Raw genomic sequence first — 20,080 nt, 5'->3', positions numbered from 1 at the left:
AGAAAACTCACAAACCTTTGCTCAAGGCATTTTTCAAAAGCTCTAACTATAATGATTGAAGAAAATGAACCACTGAAAATCCAGTTTGGATATATCAAATGCATTGACTTAACACAGTTTAGGTATCTCTCATCAGATGAAGAGGATGGAGTCTAAGTTTAATTCCACCAGAATACAGCAGAAGTTACTAAGGAAAGTGTGACATGATAATCCTGGCAGTGGAGGTGCATGCCGTTGATCCCAGCACTCAGGAGGCAGAAGCAGGTAGATCTCCAAATTTGAAGCAAGTCTGGTCTATAGAGTGAGTTCCAGTTCAGACAAGGCAACACAGAGAAACCCTATCTTGAAAAACCAAAATAAATAAATAATCCCCCATGGTGATAACTGTCATACAAATCAAAACTCCTTTTATAGGGTACAAAATTTCTAATTTAAAAACTAAATTATCTGCTATTTGTGTTTTATAAATATGAATCTTAAAGATGATTTATTTATATGTATGCATACATACTTATGAGTGGGTATGTTTAATGAGTATGGGAGTTTAATGAGTATAATGAGTATGCCTGCAGGAGTCAGAAGACAGCATCAAATGCCCTGGAGTTGGAATTGCAGGTGGTTATGAGCTACCCAGTGTGGGTTCTGGGATCCAAACTCAGATCCTTCAGAAGGGCAGCAAGTGCTCTTGACTTTTGAGCCACTGTTAGGGCCCTACATAAGACCCTGTGAGTCTGGTCTCTTTGGAAAAATGAATCTCATAGCAATGTTGACATGTCCAATGTATGTCAGACATGCCAAAGAATGAGTGTTTTTCTTTAATGAGCATTTACTATCATAACAAGCTTTACTGCTATTTCTCTACGCATTACAAGGCAATGCAGCCAAGAAAGGGGGAAACAACTGATTGTAGAAAGGAAAGAAACACAATTCATCTTCAGTCTCTCTTGGAGGCAGAGACAATCACAGGAGTATATGAATGGCTCTGCAAACCATCACAATGAAGAGTGTGGGAACTGGGCCCACAGGGGAATATGGGAACGGGGGAAATCTTCGGCAGCTGACACTATGCTATCTGCCTTCCTCATGTGTGTGGTTTCTGAGTCAGCATTAGCTAAATGTTCCAGAAAGCCACTCACAAAGTACAGCCTGGGCGTTCAAGGGATGTCACTCATTTCCTCTAGTGATTTTGACAAATCAGAAGCTTGAAAGCAGTGAAATCCTCGACATATTTCCAGAACTCTCCATCCAGCCTGGTAATTGAGCATCTGTCTCTCTTACTGCTCCTAGCCAGCTACAGGGCTTCTGAAGGGGTCTGCACAATGTTTAATCACTTGGGCCTGGTGTTGCTTTTAGCCTCTACTTGGACCACTAAGCTCCCAGCTCAAGGTGCCATCCAAGTGCAAGGTAGGTGTCTTACCAGGTTTCTAAACTGAGGATAGACAAGGTCTTGGGAACTGTGCTATAAGCCCACTCTGCTTTTGACCATGGACTGTTGGGGGGAGACTCTTGGGTTCAACAGAAGATTGAATGCAGAGATGTTTTCATTATGTTGTCAGCTTCACCAAAATGACTTATAGTCACCTTTCCATTACATGGAATTTTATTTTGGGTTATGGAATACTTTTAATAATAATAGTGTGAAATAAAAAAAAATGAGAACTCATTTATTTTTAAAAGGTTTCATTTAAGAAGCAAGCCAGAGTTGTGACTATTTAAAGTAATCTCTAAGCCTGAGGAGGAATGGGTAACTTATTAAATATCACCCACTTTATACTACTGTTTTTGTAATTATTTTAATAACAAGGTTATTCTGCCACTAGTGAAATGCAATGTTTTAATTTGCAAGAAATTAACTGAAAATACAGGTTTAAATTGTTACCATTAGCAGGTATGACAGGAGGGACTCTGTGGCTTCTGAGTTTGTAGGCTCCATACATGGAAACCTCTTTCTGCATAGCAGTAGAAAACATTGGAACCACAAATCACTAGCCCTAGGCAAGTACTGTAGCAGGGTTATTAAGGAGACCCTATTCTTCTGCTGAAGATGTTCTGAGGCAGAAACTATATCAGGAATAGACATTTGGTGTTGGTTGATATATTGCTGGACTTGACTTTTATGAGAGGTTAGAGTTAGATGATTAGTTCCCCACCCCCAAATACCAGAACTGTAACTTTTAAATAAACCTATTCCTCTTAGGAATCCCATCAGCAAACGTTCACATTTCCCCCTGCAATGCTGCTACTACACAAGTTATTTTGGAGTTTGTTTTTTTTTTTTTTTTTTTTTTTTTTGAAGATGGGGATCTCATATAGCCCAGGCTAACCCCAAATTCACTATGTATCTAAGAATAACCTTGAACTCCTGATCCTTTTTGCCTTCACCTTGTGGAAGTTGGGATTACAGGTGCGTACCACCATGTCTAGTCTTAGCAATGAAGAAGAGTGAACTGAAGGTGTTGTGCCATGCTAGGCAAGCTTTCCCAACTAAGCCATATCCCTAGCCCTTAGAAACTACTCTTTGACAATGACTCTTCCTATTTGCTTCATCCTCAACAATGGCAATTTTTTCCTGAGGAGATTAAACTCTTGGAAAGAGCAGAAAGTTAACTGGTTACCAGCAGAAAAGTCTTATTGGACTCTGTGGTGATGTGGTGAGTGGGCACAGATAGGAATTTTCTTAAAGGCTTCTTACAGAGAGATTCAGAACTGAGTACATGTAGCATTTCTTTGATTCCCCTCTCAATAAAACATTGTTTATATGGAAAAAATCATAAGTGCAGCCAAGGACTTTGTCTGATGCCATGCAGGTAGTAAATATTGACACTTGGCATTGACTCTGCCCTGTATGATTCCCAAGAACATACTATTCCTGCCAATCTGTGATGTTTTCTAAGAAGTCTTATAGAAACTGTGATAGGAGTGTACTGTTGGATTCCAGTTTGATGTCAGAATTTCTAAATGAAATTGCAAAGCATGGAGTTTCTATATTTGATTGCCTCCCTTGGTTCCAAGCTCTGCTAGGTACACGTTACCTGGTATAATTCCAAACACAAGGCCTGACAAGGTATAATTTCACAGATGAATGTTTTGACTTGTCCCCAAGCTCCCAATAGTCAATTAACAGTGCGAGAGGTGGGAATGTTTTACACAGGCTTGGGAATTTGAAGTGGATTTTCACAAAAAAAAAAATTCATGATATTTTAAGTAAGTTTACAATTTTGGACCATTAGGCTATTATGCTATCTTAGGGTTCATGAGGTCCTTGGGCAGAAAACTGGACATCCCTGTCAGAGCCTTGTATAACCATTACTTACAAGGCTAAATGTCTTTTTTATGGACCTTCATAGATAAAGTCCAACAGGAGTAAGGTACTGGAATGTAATACAATATGGTAATTTTATATAGGTTCATACCAGTGGAGTGGGTCAAAAGACTTACCAAATCCACTAGATTTTTAGAAAAAAATATTCTGACAAGTCCGGCTGCTTCAGCCTTCCCAGGAAGATCAGTCTGTGTTGGATACACCAGAGTGCTTAAAGACCAAATGACAGCATTATTTATAGTTGTTTATTATGGCAGATAATATTCTGAGTCTCATAAGAATTCATTCATGTAACTCCCACTGTTACTCTCTATATTCCAAAAAAGAAAATGAACTCAAAAAGATAAAGTAACAAGCATAAGGTCTTACCATAGGTGATACCAAGCTCCACCCTAACTCAAACTCAGTTTCCTTTATTTAGTTTCCCTGCCCTGTAAGATTTCCTGCTAGCTCCTTCAGGAATTTCTGAGTAAGTCTGTCCTCCAATGGTCAGAAAGGACTGAAATGGAGAACTCACATTCTCTTTTAGTAAGCACATGGCCAGCCTCAGTCAAAACAGGAATGTTCCTGGCCATACTACTTTGGATTATTCTGTTAAACAGAGCCCTGGCTTTTACCTTCCTCCAAATCTCAGAGGCTTCCTCTTATAGACTTCAAAAACAATGTTGGAAGCATCTAAATCCCGAGACCCCACACCAGGAGCTGATAGCTAGCTAAAGCCCTGGTGTGATTGGCAGATTCCTTGGTGCAGAGTGTTCTATGCACTCTTGATCTGGAGATTGACAGCCTCCACCAGGCAGAACAAGCATCTAACCCAGCAGGCAGTCCTTGTAGGACATTCCTGGCCCGTGTTATTGTTTCTAAGTCCAGCACCAGCCTCACAGACCTGGGTCAACACAATGATTCTTTGTGAGGAAGGAAAGGCCTGAGAGCTAGGAACAAACTAGAAGCAAACTGAGGACTTTATGATTTCTTTCCAGAACTTTCCACCTCCATATGTAGATACATGGGGGTCGCCCTTGTTTACAGAAAGGCAAACACACAGATGAATTTCACAGAAGCCGAGGAGGCCTGCAAGGTGCTGGGGCTGACTCTGGCCAGCAAGGACCAGGTAGTAGCAGCTCAGAAGTCTGGCTTTGAGACTTGCAGGTAAGAAAGAGCTTCTTTAAAGCTGGTGTCCTGTTCCACAGTAGACTTGCTGCCTTCTAACCTCTGTTCAACCAATGTGTATTCTTCTACAGCTATGGGTGGGTTGGAGAACGGATCTCTGTCATCCCTCGGATTTTATCAAACCCCAAATGTGGGAAGAATGGGCAAGGTGTCCTGATTTGGAACGCTGTGCCCAGCTCAAAGTTCAAAGCCTATTGTCACAACTCATCTGGTAAGTCTGGACCCACAGCCACTTCGCGTGGCACATCTTCTCTGGGTGTCTTAATATCTGGGACCTGTCTGGGACAAACAACCTAAGCAGCTGCAAAAGCAGCAGAAGCAGTCACAGGTCTTCTAAATGTTCCAAGACAAGGCTGGGGGGGAGCAATGTGCCTCTCAGAGGAAAACGTTAAAGATATGACTGAGTGATAGCATAAGGACAGTGTGTTTCCAGGGACTTGGGGTTCCTAAAAGGAAACAGGAAGTGGAAAAGAAACAGATGTATGTGATGCATCCCCTCTGGATAAAGCAATTGAGAGGTTAGCTTTCTCAAAGAACCTTGAACTCTCCCTAAGGAAGCCTTCTCATCCTGTCTTCAAACAAGGAGATGTATCTATGGGGACTTTGGTCCACTTGTCTAATGTTTCTGTGTTGGACATTCCCCATTTCCATGATAAAATAACTGTAGCTGAGCAATTTATAAAGAAAGGGAGGTTGGCTCGCAGCTCTGGAGAGTCAAGGTCATGGCACAGCAGCAACTTGACAATGGAGAGGTAGCTCTCCATGTCATCACAAAGGCAGGGCTATGTGGGAGAAAGCATTGAGTGTTCATATGCTGAGACTGGAAGCCAGAGAGGGATTCAAGAATATTATGACTCCCAGGTCCAACCAGGGTCCCAGGAAAGCTCATTGATTTCTTCTATACCTTTTATGACTTCCTGTTAGGCTCCACCCCTTAAAGGTCCCACCACCTCTTGGCATTGCCACACTGGATTCTAACACATAAACACTGGGGAATAATGGAACTTATATTCAAAGTAGAGTCTCAGATGGAAGAGGTTCAAACGTGGGTCTAACTCTGACATTGCCACATTCTTTCCACTGTCCCACAGAACTCAGATGTATAGCGAGGTATTCACCCCACACGCAAATGGGCGTGGTCACAGGTGCGGATGTGATGGGGGAAAGCTAGGTTTGGAGTCCTGGACCCCAGCTTGCTCTCTTGTTTCCTGGTCGGGGTTCGGAGAGCATCCGGGTGGCAGGGTGGCATCTGTGGAATGGGAACCACAGCGGTCACCTGTTTCATGTGTAAGTGAATTCTCCCCGAATAAACCGCACTTAACCTATACTAAGTCCAGTGAATCTTAATTCCCACCTATTAACAGATGCTGAACCTGACATCTTGAAAGCAAGGCCTCATCTCCCTTTTGAAGGAAGAAGTCGAAACTTAAAGCTTAGGGCTCATTGGCTCGTGCAGCCATCTTGATGGTCTTGCCCACCAGCCTTGGGCCCTAATCCAGTGGTTTTTCTAAGTCATTCCTCAGAACATTTACTTCAATTAATACCCAGCTGTTTTGTTTTTGCTTTTGTGTGTGTGTGTGTGTGATAAGAAAGCTGCTTGATTCATTTCTTTTCACATATACTCCTATATCTCACTGTGTACATCAATATTGATTTGTAGATCTGAGAGAAAAGTAGTGCTTACCAGTCAACTTCAGCGAAATTGAATTCAGAAATTGCAAGCACTTCTCTGAACTAAAGGGCTTTGAAATGGGAAGGGCTCTTAGAGACGTCTGTCCAGCTTTCTGTCTGTGCCAATAGTTCAGTGTGTGTGTGTGTGTGTGTGTGTGTGTGTGTGTGTGTGTGTGTGTGTGTGTGTGTGTGTGTGTGTTGGGGTGGGGGTTTAGTGGCAGAGTCAAGACTTCCAGTTGATTCTCCTGCCAACATGATGCCTTGTCTCCATTCTTCTCTGTCCCTCCAGCCGTCCTAGCTAGAGAACTTAGCGGTTTGTGTGCCTGCTTCTCTCATTAACAGGGTTCCTGGGAGCTGGCCCCGCCTCCTAACGCCTTGCTTCTCCACCTGCTGGCAGTGCAGTGCTATGGTACCCATCCGGGACTAACAGGAGAGGAAGGGGACTCAGGCTGTCTGTTTCCTCCTGCTTTTCTTTACCGTGTAATCTCAGCTCCTGATATTTCCCACACCCTGAAAGGTCAAGAGGCTTCATTTTCTGATGTAGGTAGTGTTGTGTAGTTGGAATCTCATCACAGTAAACAGCATCAAATGCCAGCAGTTCCCATTACTGATTGCTCTAACTTTGAGTATTTGATTAAGGCAATGACTGAAAAATTAAATGAGAAGGTAAGTTTTCTCCTTTGTAATTAGTAGGCAATCTAGCATATTTTAGTGCCATGTAAATATCCTCACTTCAAACTACCTCTATGGTCCTTGCTGAAAATGGTTTATTACTTAGGGGACGACAGAGTAGGGACTTTTCTACATCATTCCTCCTCTCTACATGTATTAGCTAGCCCCACCCCCACAGCATACACATGCATGTGCGTATACATACTCTTTCTCCACCTTATACTATCACAGACATGTGATATTTGATTTATTCAAGTTGTCAAGCACATTACAATAAATTTTATACTCATTATTCTTTTAAGTCCTGTACATGTTCCATACCAGGCTTTTGGGAGTCCTAGAGGTGACTACTGCTTCCTAGTAAGCCCTGGCTTACTTTGTGTCCTATCTGCTCCTGGTGGAGAGGTAACAGTTCATTTCTCTACCAAGCTCTACAGTGCAAAATGCTAACCAAAAACAAGATCTGCATGAGAATACTAGTGGTGTTTTTTATTGAGTCTCAGCAATGGAGCGAGCGAGCGAGAGAGAGAGAGAGAGAGAGAGAGAGAGAGAGAGAGAGAGAGAGGGAGAGGGAGAGGGAGAGGGAGAGGGAGAGAGAGAGAATGAATGAATGAACCATACATTTATATTGATGTTTCCAGCTCAGATTTAATAATTTTCTGACGATACCTTATCTGTCTTTTCCAATACTTTAGTTCTTGGTAAAGAACACACTTTCTTGTACTACAACAGTTTCTAAATAGCAAAGCCAGTATCTTTAGGAAACAAATCTATTGAGTAAAACTGAGGATTTCTTCACTGGCTCCTAGAAGAAATTTCTGCCAGGATGGATCATCAGGGAACTCCTTGTAGAAGTGACTGGACAAACTCCACCCCCATTGGGATTAGAATCTCATTTGAAATAGAAAAGATTCATATGCTTCTGTCTGTGGTCTGTTATAGGGTACAGATTTTATTGGTTTAATTTTCTTAAATACATACAACATCAACATGCTGCAATTGTCCAAAACAGTCAGGGAGGATTTACTCCTAGTCATTCCGTCTTTTTCATTCCTGGGCATATAGAAAGATCTGTGGGATATAGTTTACTTTTCTCACAAGAAAAGAAGCTGGAATAGCACACACTGCTCTGTGAAATTAGTCTGGCTTTGGCTATTAGAGGCCTTTCTAATTTTTAATGGCTGCGCTTTCAATGTACTCCAGTGGCTGGCTGTATAGTGATTTCTTCAGTCCATCTTCTATCAGTGGACTTTGTGTTATTCCTAATCTTTCTAAATTTTAGAAACCAGACATTTCTAGATTTTCCTATTTCTATGCAATTTGCAAGAACCCTCCTTCTCTGCTCCTGGATGTTCTCCCTCCCTTTGCAACTGACCCCTCCCCCACCTCATCAATTTGGTAACTCTTTCTCTTCTGTTTGCACTACAGCCTTGGGTGACTTCCCATATATTGTAGTATGTAGCATGTGATGTCTTTTGCATTTAAAATTAGATGCATATGAAAACTCTTGAATATGGTTTAAATGGGTTTCAGATCCCAGCAGAAAAGACCCTCTCCCACAGAGTAAATCATAAACCCTTTAACAAGACAACTAGCAATCCTGATAGCCTGCCCAGATCTGTCTCTTTAGCCTCACCTCCTGCTTGCAGGCTTTCTCCTACCAGTCACACTCACACCATTCTCTGGGGCCACACTATGCTCCTTGTCATTCTCCTGACCTGAAGATACCTTCCTACTTCTCCATTCTTGGATCATGCACATCCTGTTGACCAGGATATCCTGTTCCCTCCCTACAGATGAGCTCCGCTCTGTTTCAGCCACATTGGCTTGCTTTCTTGTTCATGGAATAGGCTCAGCATAGTCAAGTTTTTGCTCTTGTACTTTTTGTTTTCTTCCAGCATCTGCCCTACATCTCTAGTGACTGGCTACTTTTAAGCACTGGGTCTCAGGTTAAGTACTGCCTCCCCAGGAGACTTCCTCTTGGCACTCTAGCCAAGTATCCATCCTTCATCTCCACCCTTACCAGTTTAACCCCCACCACCTTAAAGTTTCTTTTCACTGTTTATTATCTCTTGACATTCATGGCTTGTTTATCTTTTGTTATCTCTGTTCTTCTAATGAATTAGAAGCTTTGTCTCTGTCATTTAGATCACTGCCTGGCATGGAGATGGTACCCCATAAGTATCTGTGGAATGAAAACCATCAACCCTCCACACTCCACCCAAGTTCCTCTGGCCAGAAGCAGGAACTGTTCTGATATGTCTGTGTGTTTTAGGACTCAATAGTGTCTATTGAGTTCTCTATGTTTTCTACCCTTGCTTTAAAATAAATGTTCATTTTCTGGAGGAAGAGCCTAGCAAAGACTAAAGAATGAGAAACACGACTAAAAGTCCAAGGCAACAAAGTCAACAAGGTTTATTTGAACAGGGCTATTTTCAAAGTACCATGAATAGGATAAAACATTGACTTGATGCGTGTGTAGTCAAACATTTTATCAGCAAGTTTCTTGACTGGTGATTCGTCCAACTTCCAAAATCAAATCAACTTATTGAAACAATTTCCTGCATAGCTTTAATTATGGCCATTGGTATCTAGTGCTATAAATAATCAGGGGTTTAAAATAGATGTGAATTTGTGTTGTAAGATATTGTGCAGTCCTGCCATTTCCTAACCGTGATTGAGCAAGCAAACTTGATGTGTATGAACTTCAGCATCTTCCTGTAAATGAAGGCTTGATAAATGCTGCATGAGATAGCTAAACATCTGGTACCATGGCTGACTCAGACTTAGAAGACAGACAGATGTGTTTCCTCGAAAGTCTATCCAACAGCTTGGAAAACACTTCTCTTCCCTCCCCCTCCTTCCCCTCCCTTACCCTCCTCCCTTCCTGCCCCCATCTCTCAACACCAAGAGATTTTATTTTAGATCTTGTTCTAAAGTGATATCATTTGACTCCCCCCCCCAAGTTTCTCCTTCCTCTCTTTTGTCTTTTCTTTTCTTTATTTCTTCTTTATGAGATATTCACTGTGCATACACTGTATGCCAGATACAACAATTCAGTCAGACAAGTGTGCTATTGCCGACAGTTCACAGTCAGTCCAGAGGAGGACACAATGATGGGAATTAAAATCAGGCAAGGACAAGAATATGTGTCTAGAGACCTAGTCTAGAGAAGTGTGGAGCCTGGAGGAGAATTGGCTAAGTAAAGATCAGACAGAGGTTTTAAAAGGAGTCACTGAGAAAGCCAGGGAGATTAAGAAAGTGTAGCAAGAACTGAAGAGCTATCGGGAGGGATAGCAGGACCGTTGAGAGAGAGCTAAGGCTTTGTGTCTCCTAGCCTCATGCTGTCATCTCATGCTGATCATCGAAGTCCTGATCGACAGTCTAGAGTAGGCAGATGCTGCAGTGTGCTAAGGAAGGAAACTGAGATTAGTTTTGAATCTTGGTGAGACCTGAGTTCTGACTGTAGTGAGGGTCCTGGTAGGGTCCTGCTGCTATGCTTAATTCTCCTTTTCCTTCTCCCAACAGACACCTGGGTTAACTCGTGCATTCCAGAAATCATCACCACATTCAACCCCATGTTGGACACTCAGACACCCGAAATGGAGTTCTCTGTCAGCAACAGCGCCTACTCAGCTTCATCCCCCGACTCTACAACTCATGTTCCTGCTTCAACCCGGGCTCCACCATCCACCTCCATGCCACGGAAGACAAAAAAGATCTGTTTTACTGAAGTTTATACGGAACCTAACACTGTAGCTGCAGAAACAGAATCTGTTAAAAGTGGAGCAGCATTCAATAATGAAGCAGCTGGGTTTGGAGGTGAATGTCTTCTGGGACTATTGGGCATGGGCAACTGTCTGTGGCAGGCAAATGCATATCACCCAGCTCATCCCCAGGCTGATCACTCAGCACCTACCAGGCACAAACAAAAGCTTAATGAAAGCTCAGCTTTCATAGAGCTAGCTTTGTAAAGAGCCTCATGGACCACATCACACAGTCACACATCATGAACATAAAAGAGCTTCACTGCTTTTCACAAATAAATTATTATTCTTCACTGTGGACACGAAAATATACACCTGCATGGCCTATCACTTCAATCCCATCACCCATTTCTCACATGAACCTGTGAAACTGGTCTCAGGGCTCCATGAAACAAATTCTACTTTTCACATTGCAATGATAAAGGAGAAGTAAAGAACACCCTCATTGTAAACAGAGGGATGGTGAGATGGCTGGGTAGGTGAAGGCACCTGCTGCCAAAGCCCAACAATGTAAGTTCAACCCCTGGTACTCACCTAATGGAAGGCAAGAACTGACTTCCACAAGTTGTCTTCTGACCTGTACATGTGGACAGTGTCATGTTAGAACCCACACTCACCTACACAAACACACACACACACACACTGTAAAAATTAAAATTATATGTGCATGATTGAAAATAGTCACAGAGAAGGGTCTTCTGCACTGGCTCTCATCTGCATCTCATGTAAAAATAAACCATTATGTGCACAGACAACAATTTGTGCAAGCAAAAGACCAACAAACCTGTCTTCCTCCAGGTGTCCCCACAGCCCTGCTGGTGCTCGCCCTCCTATTCTTTGGAGCTGCTGCTATTCTGGCTGTTTGCTACGTGAAAAGGTGAGGCTGTTGACACATCTCTGATCTTGTCACTTTTGTTGTGCTCCACAGTTGTTACTGGCACTTGGTCAAAATGGAGATGGCACCCCCTCTTAGACCTCCCTACCTTATAACCTCAGCACAAATGTGTCATTTAGATAGACAGTAGATATGGATCAATGGGTGCAAAACTCAAGAAATAAAAAAAGGAGAGAACAATAGAAAAAAATCTTAGGCTGTATTTGAGTTGGGGGTCTTTGTTTTAGATGAAGGAGTCGGGAAGACATCCAGAGCTGGCTCTATAAGTATCCAATAAATCCACTAAAATGGTGGTGGTGGTGATATATCAAAGTATATCTGTATTACCATTGAAATAAAGCTGTCCAGGGGACTGCGCCACCTGTCCAGGGGTGTGATGTGTGTCACCTGAAGTCTCTCATTGTGATGTATGTGTACACCTACAGGTATGTGAAGGCCTTCCCTTTCACAAACAAGAATCAAAAGAAGGAAATGATCGAAACCAAGGTTGTAAAGGAAGAGAAAGCCGATGACATCAATTCTAATGAAGAATCAAAGAAAACTGATAAAAACCCAGAGGAACCCAAGAGTCCACCCAAAACTACTGTGAGATGCTTAGAAGCTGAAGTTTAGATGACAGAGAGCAGAGAGGTTCCGCCTGGGACAAGTTTCACACCAAGCAACCAAAGAAGCAAGCCACTGTTGGTTCCTAGTTAGAAAAAGACTACAGAGTCCTCCATGCAGAGGCCTCTCCTTATTGCAATCATCTCTGGACTCTACCCTCCTACCTCCAACCTGCCCACAGCCTCCCAAAGAGTGAAGGGAGCTTTCAAAGCGCCTAAAACAATTCCTCAGCTTACATTCATGTACAGGCCTCTGGGCTGCCTGACACTGCAGAGGGCCAGACACAGCAGGGCCCCATAGTCCAAAGCCGTCCTACAGGGAAATGTGCTACAAGGCCAGATCCTTTGGAACCAGGCACAAGTAAAATAAGGAAAGGAAAGCTACAGGAGGTCATGGAGAGCCAGATGACTTGAGACCTAATTAATCTCTAGGAAGCCAAAATAAACAGCACTAGAAGGGAGCAGGGTGGAGTGGGGGTGGGTGGGGGGAGTGGTATTGATAGCAACCTTGTCAGCAGACTGTAAATACAGGCCTGGGCCAGGAAGCCACTCTGAAAACAGACCAGAGGCACTTTTTAGAACACAGAAACACTTTCTTTTCTCTCTACTGTGGCTGCTGTTCTCTATAGATAAATACACTTTTGTAAGAAACAAGAAACGAAGGAGCCTGGGGGATGTCTCTGTGGTAGAGCATTTGCCTGGCATACACAAAGCTCCCAGTCCAATCCCCAGAGCCTGCCCACCCTCTTATATACACAACAAAGCAAACAAAAACACACATTTCCATTTTTACCCATTACAGAACCCATTCTGAGAAAGCAACTATGTATAAAGGTAATAAAGGAAAAGAAAAATGCCAGATAATCTACTACAAGCTGAGAATCCTTTACCTGAAATGCTTGGGACCAACATTGTTAAGAGTCATTTTCAGATTATGTTTGAAGACTAGAATTCTTGCATCTACATAATGATATATTAGAGGGACTCAGTCTAAATATGAAATTTAGTTATGTTTCATGTATGCCTGTACACAAAGCCTGGAAGTAATTTCATAGAATATTTTAAAAATAACTTTGTTCTTGAGATAAAGTTTCACAGTGTGATTATTTTTCCCCTGGGGGTGTCATGTCGACTCTCAAGTGGTTTCAGATTTGGTAAAAGTTTGATTTTCAGATTTTGAACTAAAGATGTCAGGTGCTAGGTAATGTTTGACATTCTGTAATTGAATATTGTTCATCAAATAATTGTGTATAGTGGAGTGTTGTCTGAAGCTAATATTTTTCCATTTTGATATACCTAGTTATCTACTTCCAAACTAATTGTTTGTTGCTGAGACTAATCCATTCACTTTTCACTAATACAGCAACTACTACAAATTTAATTTATTATTAACGTATTTGAAAGTGTATTCTTACCTCTACATACCGACACATACCTTTGTGTGCCTTTAACAAACATATTACCAGCTCTCATTTTCCCAGAAAGGAGAACCTGAGAGGTGAAGAAATGTTGTGGCCCAAATAAAGCACTTAGAAAACTCCTCGGTTCCTTTATTTCCATAGAAACACCACTTGTGCAAAATGTAAGGGCTACATCATAATCCATACTTAGCAAAGCTAAAATGGACACAAAAGCATATCCATCACCCTGTGGGTTGTCTTTCCTTCAATTTGTCTCATTAAGTTGGTCTGTGTCATGATTTTAATGTGAAATATGTCTCATGGGCTTGTGTGGTTGAACAACTGGTCTCCTGATTCTGCCTTTCTAAGGTACTGTGGAGCTTTGGAGCTAGGCTTTATCTAGAGGGAATAGGTCTGGGGGGGGGGGCTTTAAGGTTTATAGTCCAGCCCTACTTCCTGTCCTTTCTTTGCTTCCTGGATCATAGTGGCATGAACCAGCAGCCTGATGCTCCTGCTGCCACCTGCTCTAGTTGCTCCCACCACCATGCAAACAAATTCTTCCTCTCTGCTCAGGCATTTGGTCACAGCCATGAGGAAAGGCCTACATAGTCAAATTCACATACAGTAGTCCTTTACTTGGGTCCTACACCCCAGGAAAAGCCTGAGAACAGAACAAGAACCAGAGTGAAAGCAATCATAATCTTTTAGACTTAGTGTTGGAGATGAATGGCAACCCCTTACTCAGAAATAAGTCTCTTGTTCGTTCATGCTTGGAAGGAGAGACTTATACAAGTGCCTGCACACCAGGAAGCAGGGAGCTTGGGGAGCCAATTTAGAACATTGTCTCCTACAACAGTTGATGAACCCTTCTTGCTCCTTGTACAGCTTGCTCCTATATGCCACCTTGTGTTACTATAATTACACAAATTATCTTTCCTTTCATTCTTGCCTTCAGTGCAGATACACAGAGATACCACGTACAACAAAGGCTCTCAGAGGGCTGGAGGGGTGGCTGCTCTTGAAGATGACTTACATTCTGACCCATATGGCAGCTCGCAGCTACTCCAGTTCCAAGGGATCCAACACTGTATTTTGATCTGGGAACATCAGGCATGCATGTGGTGGTGCACAGGCATACATGCAGGCAGAACATTCATGCACATTAATAAGTAAATTCTTTTTTAAAAAGCAAAGTAGCTCTCAGTACATGCTGAATGAGTGAGTGTATATAAGCTTTGAGGCCATGTATCTGTATTATATGCTAAGAATATTTTCTTTTTAATTTTTCAAGACAATGTTTCTCTGTGTAACAGCCCTGACCGTCTTCGAACTCACTTTGTAGACCAGGCTGGCCTTGAACTCACAGAGATCTGAACTTAATTGCCTCTGTCTTCCAAGTACTGGAATTAAAGTCAGGTGCCACTACTGCCCAGCAAAGTGCTACGAACATTTTCTATAGGGGCAATGGCCCCTGCCCACCTAAGTTTTGTCTCGATGGCTTTCTCTTGGTGCAGAATGCAGCTGTGAACTAACCAAAGAATAAATTAAGACTATTAAACATGAGCTTTTTCTCTCTGAGTTGAAATTGACTCACCTCTGTAATCAAGAATATAATAAATATGTGAAAAATGGGTTTTGTTGTTGTTGTTTGTTTGTTTGTATTTAGGTGTATGGAACTGGTAGACATTGGAAACAATGTCAAAGACAAGAGACAAACCTGATCCTAACTTGGATGGAAGCAAGGCTTTGTCTGCTAGGAATCTTGCCCTGCTTGGGAAACCCCAATGCAGATAAATCCAAAGACAAAGCTGCTCACTCAGCATGACAGGAATTCAGTGGGTAAGCTGAGCTTTGTGTCTGTGTGTGGGAAGAGTCTTGTGGGGTCAATCAGAACTGAGAAATGAGGTCTGTCTTAGTTACAGTTTCTATTGCTGTGAAGAAACACCATGAACACAGCAACACTATAAAGGAAACATTTAATTGGGGTGGCTTGCTTACAGTTTCAGAGGTTTAGTCCACTATCATCATGGTGGGGAACATGGCCATGTGCAAGCAGGCATGGGACTGGAGAAGTAGCTGAGACTCCTACATCTTGCAGGCCACTGGATATCAACTGAGGCACTCAGCAGTATCCTGAGCATAAGAAACCTCAAAGCCCACCTCTACAGAAACATACTTCCTCCAACAAGACTATACCCACTCCAACAAAGTCACACCTCTTAATAGTGCCTAATAGAGCCACAAGGTCTAGTAAATGGATCTGTAGCCCCAGTTACATATTTCTCATTGTGAATCCTACTTAAGTCTCCATCTGTGTGCACAAAACAGCTTCCATAGAGACCCCTGAACTGAAGCTAACTGGCCACTTTAACACAGCATGGCCAGGAAAAGAGGTAATTATTCTTGTTGTAATGCATAGACTACCTTTACTCTCCTCTCCCACAACTGCAGTTTGAGAGGCACTGCTATGGTGTTCATTCCCCCTGGAGCTGTTAAGGCAGAAGTGCAACCCTTCTTGTTTGCCTAAAATCAAAAGGGAACCCCTGGAGCAATATGACAATCCTCCAGGATTACCTACAAGTGTATTACTCACTGTGCCCACAAGCCAGTGTGCCTACCACCCACACACTACTGAGTTTTCCCCATTGCCCTTGGCCTAATTCTACTCTGCTCACAACTACTGTACTTTCTGTAGAACCCACCACCTTTGCTGGGCTTTCCACTTCCCACCAAGCACTGTGACCCTTTCCTCTAGGTGTCACCTCATCTGCCAGGTCCACTGTCTCCACTAAGCAGTTTCTATATCTTCCTGTCACCGCCACACTCATGAGGTCTGCTGACCTTGTCAGCCTCCATGCTGTGTCCCTGGCACTCTCCTAGACATCAATGCTCCCTGTCAATGGCACCTTTCCCATAGAGACTGGTATCTGCATCTCCCACCACCACAGAGTCCTCTGGGCACCGCCATCTCTTCAGCTGTTATTGCTGACCTCAGCACTGATATTTGGATCCCGAAGCCACCTTGATTTGAAAATTGTTGACATTTGGTGCCATTGCTACAGCTTGTTCATACCTGTAGACGCTCTTCTCTGTAAATTTGGCAATACATGATTGGATTGCAAAAGAAATACAAGAATTAGCAATACATAAAATTAGAGCTAGGAAGGCATGAGCTCCCAAAGTGTCTAAAAATAAAATCAGAGGCCTAAGGGCAGACCATGCCTCAGAGTGCAGCATCCTGGAAGATTGGGACTTGATTTTTTGTTTTAGGGTTTTTTATTTATTTATATTTATTTATTTATTTTTGTATAAATGTCTCCCCATTCACAATACCTCAGAATGAGGAGTCTCCCAGTCGGTACCCCAAGAACTCAATGTCCAGTCCAGTTGCTGCAACACGCAAGAGGCTTTAACGAACAGGAAACGTTTGCACAAACGGGCTCCTCCAGCAGGCAGGCTAGAGAGACCCCCCCCAGGTGTTTTTAAAGGCAAACCCACAAGCTTAGGGAGGGGGTAGGACCCTCTGTCCATTGAGTATGTAACCCTTTGAGGCCGGATGGTTTGCTATTAGGGTCAACAGACCTTAGGGCCTCAGGGTATGCTAATTAATCTTGTCTGGGCAAACCTGAGGTACAGTTATCTCTTTGTTTCTTAAGGACCCTAGTTACCACCTGCTGACTCACAAGAAAGGAGGGGCAGTGTGAATTTTTGGTATCTTGTTATCTCAGGGCCTTGTGAGGGGAAGTTAGCAAATTCTAAGGAACAGATATTGGTCTGGGTTAGCTTTCCAGGTTAGTCTGTCCTTAACTTTACTTTTTTGTCTTTCATTTCTATACAGTCAGTGTAAGAACACAGCCTACGGTAAGCACAAGGAGGCTTGTTTTTGTTTTTTGGGTTTTTTGTTTTGTTTTGTTTTTGAGACAGGGTTTCTCTGTGTAGCCTTAGGCCCTAGGCCCTGGAACTTGCTCTATAGACCAGGCTGGCTTCGAACTCTGGAGATCCACTGCCCAGTCAGTGATTTGATCTTAACGGTAGATAAATAGTTCCTCTCTATTTCACACTGAGAACTGAAGGCAGTACTGTGCTCAGAGGGAAAGCACTAGACTAGAGTGGTGGTCAGAGAAATCTGGAGTCTAACCAATTTTTATCTACTTGCTCTGTAGTTCTTGGGTGAATCGCTCCCTACCTCTGGATCTCTGTTTCCTCGCCTATAAAAAATGTTGTCATCCTTGTCAACCTTGCAGTTTCAGCTAGTCAGGAAGTTGATAATGTTTACCATCCACAGCCACCCCCAGTCCTTCCTTCGGTATTCCCACAGTCCTGTCACAGATGTTTAGTGACCTTCCAGATTGAAAGGAGGCCGAGGACATACCCTCAGGGGAAAAAAAAATACATATTTCAAAAGGCAAATGCTTCCGAGCGTCCCTCCTACTCCTACAGGACTATATGCACTGAGGTTCATTCAAGCCTCAGGTTATCATTCACTGGAAAATTCCTAAACTGTGGAGCTCTGAGTACTTATGACATATTACAAGGTCCTTTTTCTCATAGGAAGAAGAACTTGGAGGCTTCTTCTATAACTTATCATCTATATGTATGATTTCCTAGAAATATTTTGAAACTTTTGTTTTACATAAGAAAAAATTTCCTTGTTCTACTATAGAATAACGTTAGGACACTTATATTTTGTGGTGATTTGGATAAGAATGACTCCCATAGACTCATGTATTTGGATGCTTAGTCACCAGGGATTGTCACTGTTTGAAAGGTGAAGGATTAGGAAGTGTGGCTTTGTCAGAGAAAATGTCTCACTGGGGGTGGGCTTTGAGGTTTCAAAAACCCATACCAGGCCCAGCCTCTCTCTCTCTCTCTCTCTCTCTCTCTCTCTCTCTCTCTCACACACACACACACACACACACACACACACACACACACAGCCACAGCCTGTGGGTCAGGATGTAGTTCTCAGTTATTTCTCCATTACCATGCATATCTCCATGCTCCCTGCCAGGATGGTAATGGGCTAAACCTCTGAAATAGTAAGCAAGCCCCCATCCCCCATTAAATACTTTCTTTTGTAAGAGTTGTACAAGGTCATGGTGTCTCTTCACAGCAATAGAACAATGACTGACATATGTTTAGGCTAACACTTATTAATTAATAAGATAATGATCTTATTTTGTTCTACATTCTAATTAATTCATCATACTTATGCAAAGTTAAGAAGAAAACTTATGCTAAGCAACAACTATCTAGAGTTGTCATTGATGATATTAATTTGATTATTACCTATATTATCTTGGTCTTGTAATCTCTCTTTTATTCTAACGCTCATTGTACTCACTATAAAAAAAGGAGTACTGGCCTCACCTTATAAAAGTGTAGACAATATATAGAGAGTGATTTTTCTGTCTTCTGGACTCAGATTAGGAGCCTTTTCTAGATTTTTTTGGAAGGCCTATCTTCTTTCACCTGAGTATTTCAGGTTCATCCACATTATTGAGTGTGTCAATAATGTATTATTAGTGCTGAGTAGTATTCCATTGTGTGGATTTACAAACTTACAAAAAAAATTAACTGTTTTCTATTCACTTGTTGACAGGTGTCTTTGTCAGTGTTCTATTGTTGTGAAAAGACACCATGACCACATGACTCTTATAAAGGAAAACTCTTAATTGGGGTTGGTTTAAAATTCAGAGGTTCACTCCATTATCCTCATGGTAGGAGAAGCATGGTGGCATGCAGGCAGACACGGTACTGCAGAGTAGCTGAGAGTTCCACATCTGGATCGTCAGGCAGCAGGAAGAGAGAGAGACACTGGGCCTGGTTTGAGCATCTGAAACCTCAAAGCCCACCCCCAGTGACATACTTCCTTCAGCAATATCTACTCCAACAAGGCCACACCTCCTCATAGTGTCACTCCTGTGTACCTAGGGGGCCATTTTCATTTAAACCACAACAACAGGTACCTGGTTGTTTCTGGTTTAGGTATATTACAAATAACTCCAATTTTGGTATACCCAGATTATATGGTTGGCCACAATCTCTTTCCACAATGATTGTGTCATCTTACACACACTTTACCTACATGCAACAGGCAATCTATAATAATAATTTCAGCTGTTTAGCATTCTTGTCAACATTTAATACAGTCCTTGCAATTTTAGCCACTCTTGTGGTATTGCTTTGACACTTCATTTTCCTTCTGATTTACATTTCCTTAATGAATAATAATGTCAGGCATCATTTTATGTGCGTATTTACCATCCATAATCTAGAAAGCTGGTCAAATTTTCAGCCATTTGAAAAACGTGCTTGTTTCTTTTTTGAGATGTAAGAATTGTTTGTGTATTCTAATTAGAAGTCCTTTGTTAAATATATTTTGCTTTTCCCAAGTCAGCGGCTTGCCTCTTCTTTTTTGCCTTTTTTTTTTTTTGTTGTTGTTGTTGATGATGATGATGATTTTTATATATGTGCTTGCAATTGTGTGTCTGCAGCCTTGAGCCATAGAGGCCTCCAAAGCCAGCAGGTGGGGTGGAGCTCTGTCTCCAGGCAACGCGCGAGGGCGTGGCCTTGCGTCA

General features: G+C 42.3%; 1 protein-coding gene across 1 annotated transcript; it reads left to right on the top strand.

Annotated features, from left to right (window-relative positions):
* The first annotated feature begins 1,152 nt into the window (after positions 1–1,152).
* Lyve1 (lymphatic vessel endothelial hyaluronan receptor 1) lies at positions 1,153–12,571 on the top strand. The gene is made up of 6 exons (XM_051192687.1): positions 1,153–1,404; positions 4,303–4,471; positions 4,564–4,703; positions 10,364–10,657; positions 11,401–11,479; positions 11,923–12,571. Exons 1-6 carry the CDS (start codon positions 1,320–1,322, stop codon positions 12,107–12,109), a joined length of 954 nt encoding a protein of 317 aa, XP_051048644.1. The 5' UTR covers positions 1,153–1,319; the 3' UTR covers positions 12,110–12,571.
* Positions 12,572–20,080: the final 7,509 nt, after the last annotated feature.

Source organism: Phodopus roborovskii, unplaced genomic scaffold (genome assembly GCF_943737965.1).
Source record: "Phodopus roborovskii unplaced genomic scaffold, PHOROB, whole genome shotgun sequence".
Lineage (NCBI taxonomy): Eukaryota > Metazoa > Chordata > Mammalia > Rodentia > Cricetidae > Phodopus > Phodopus roborovskii.
This window is presented reverse-complemented; position numbering and strand designations above follow the sequence as displayed.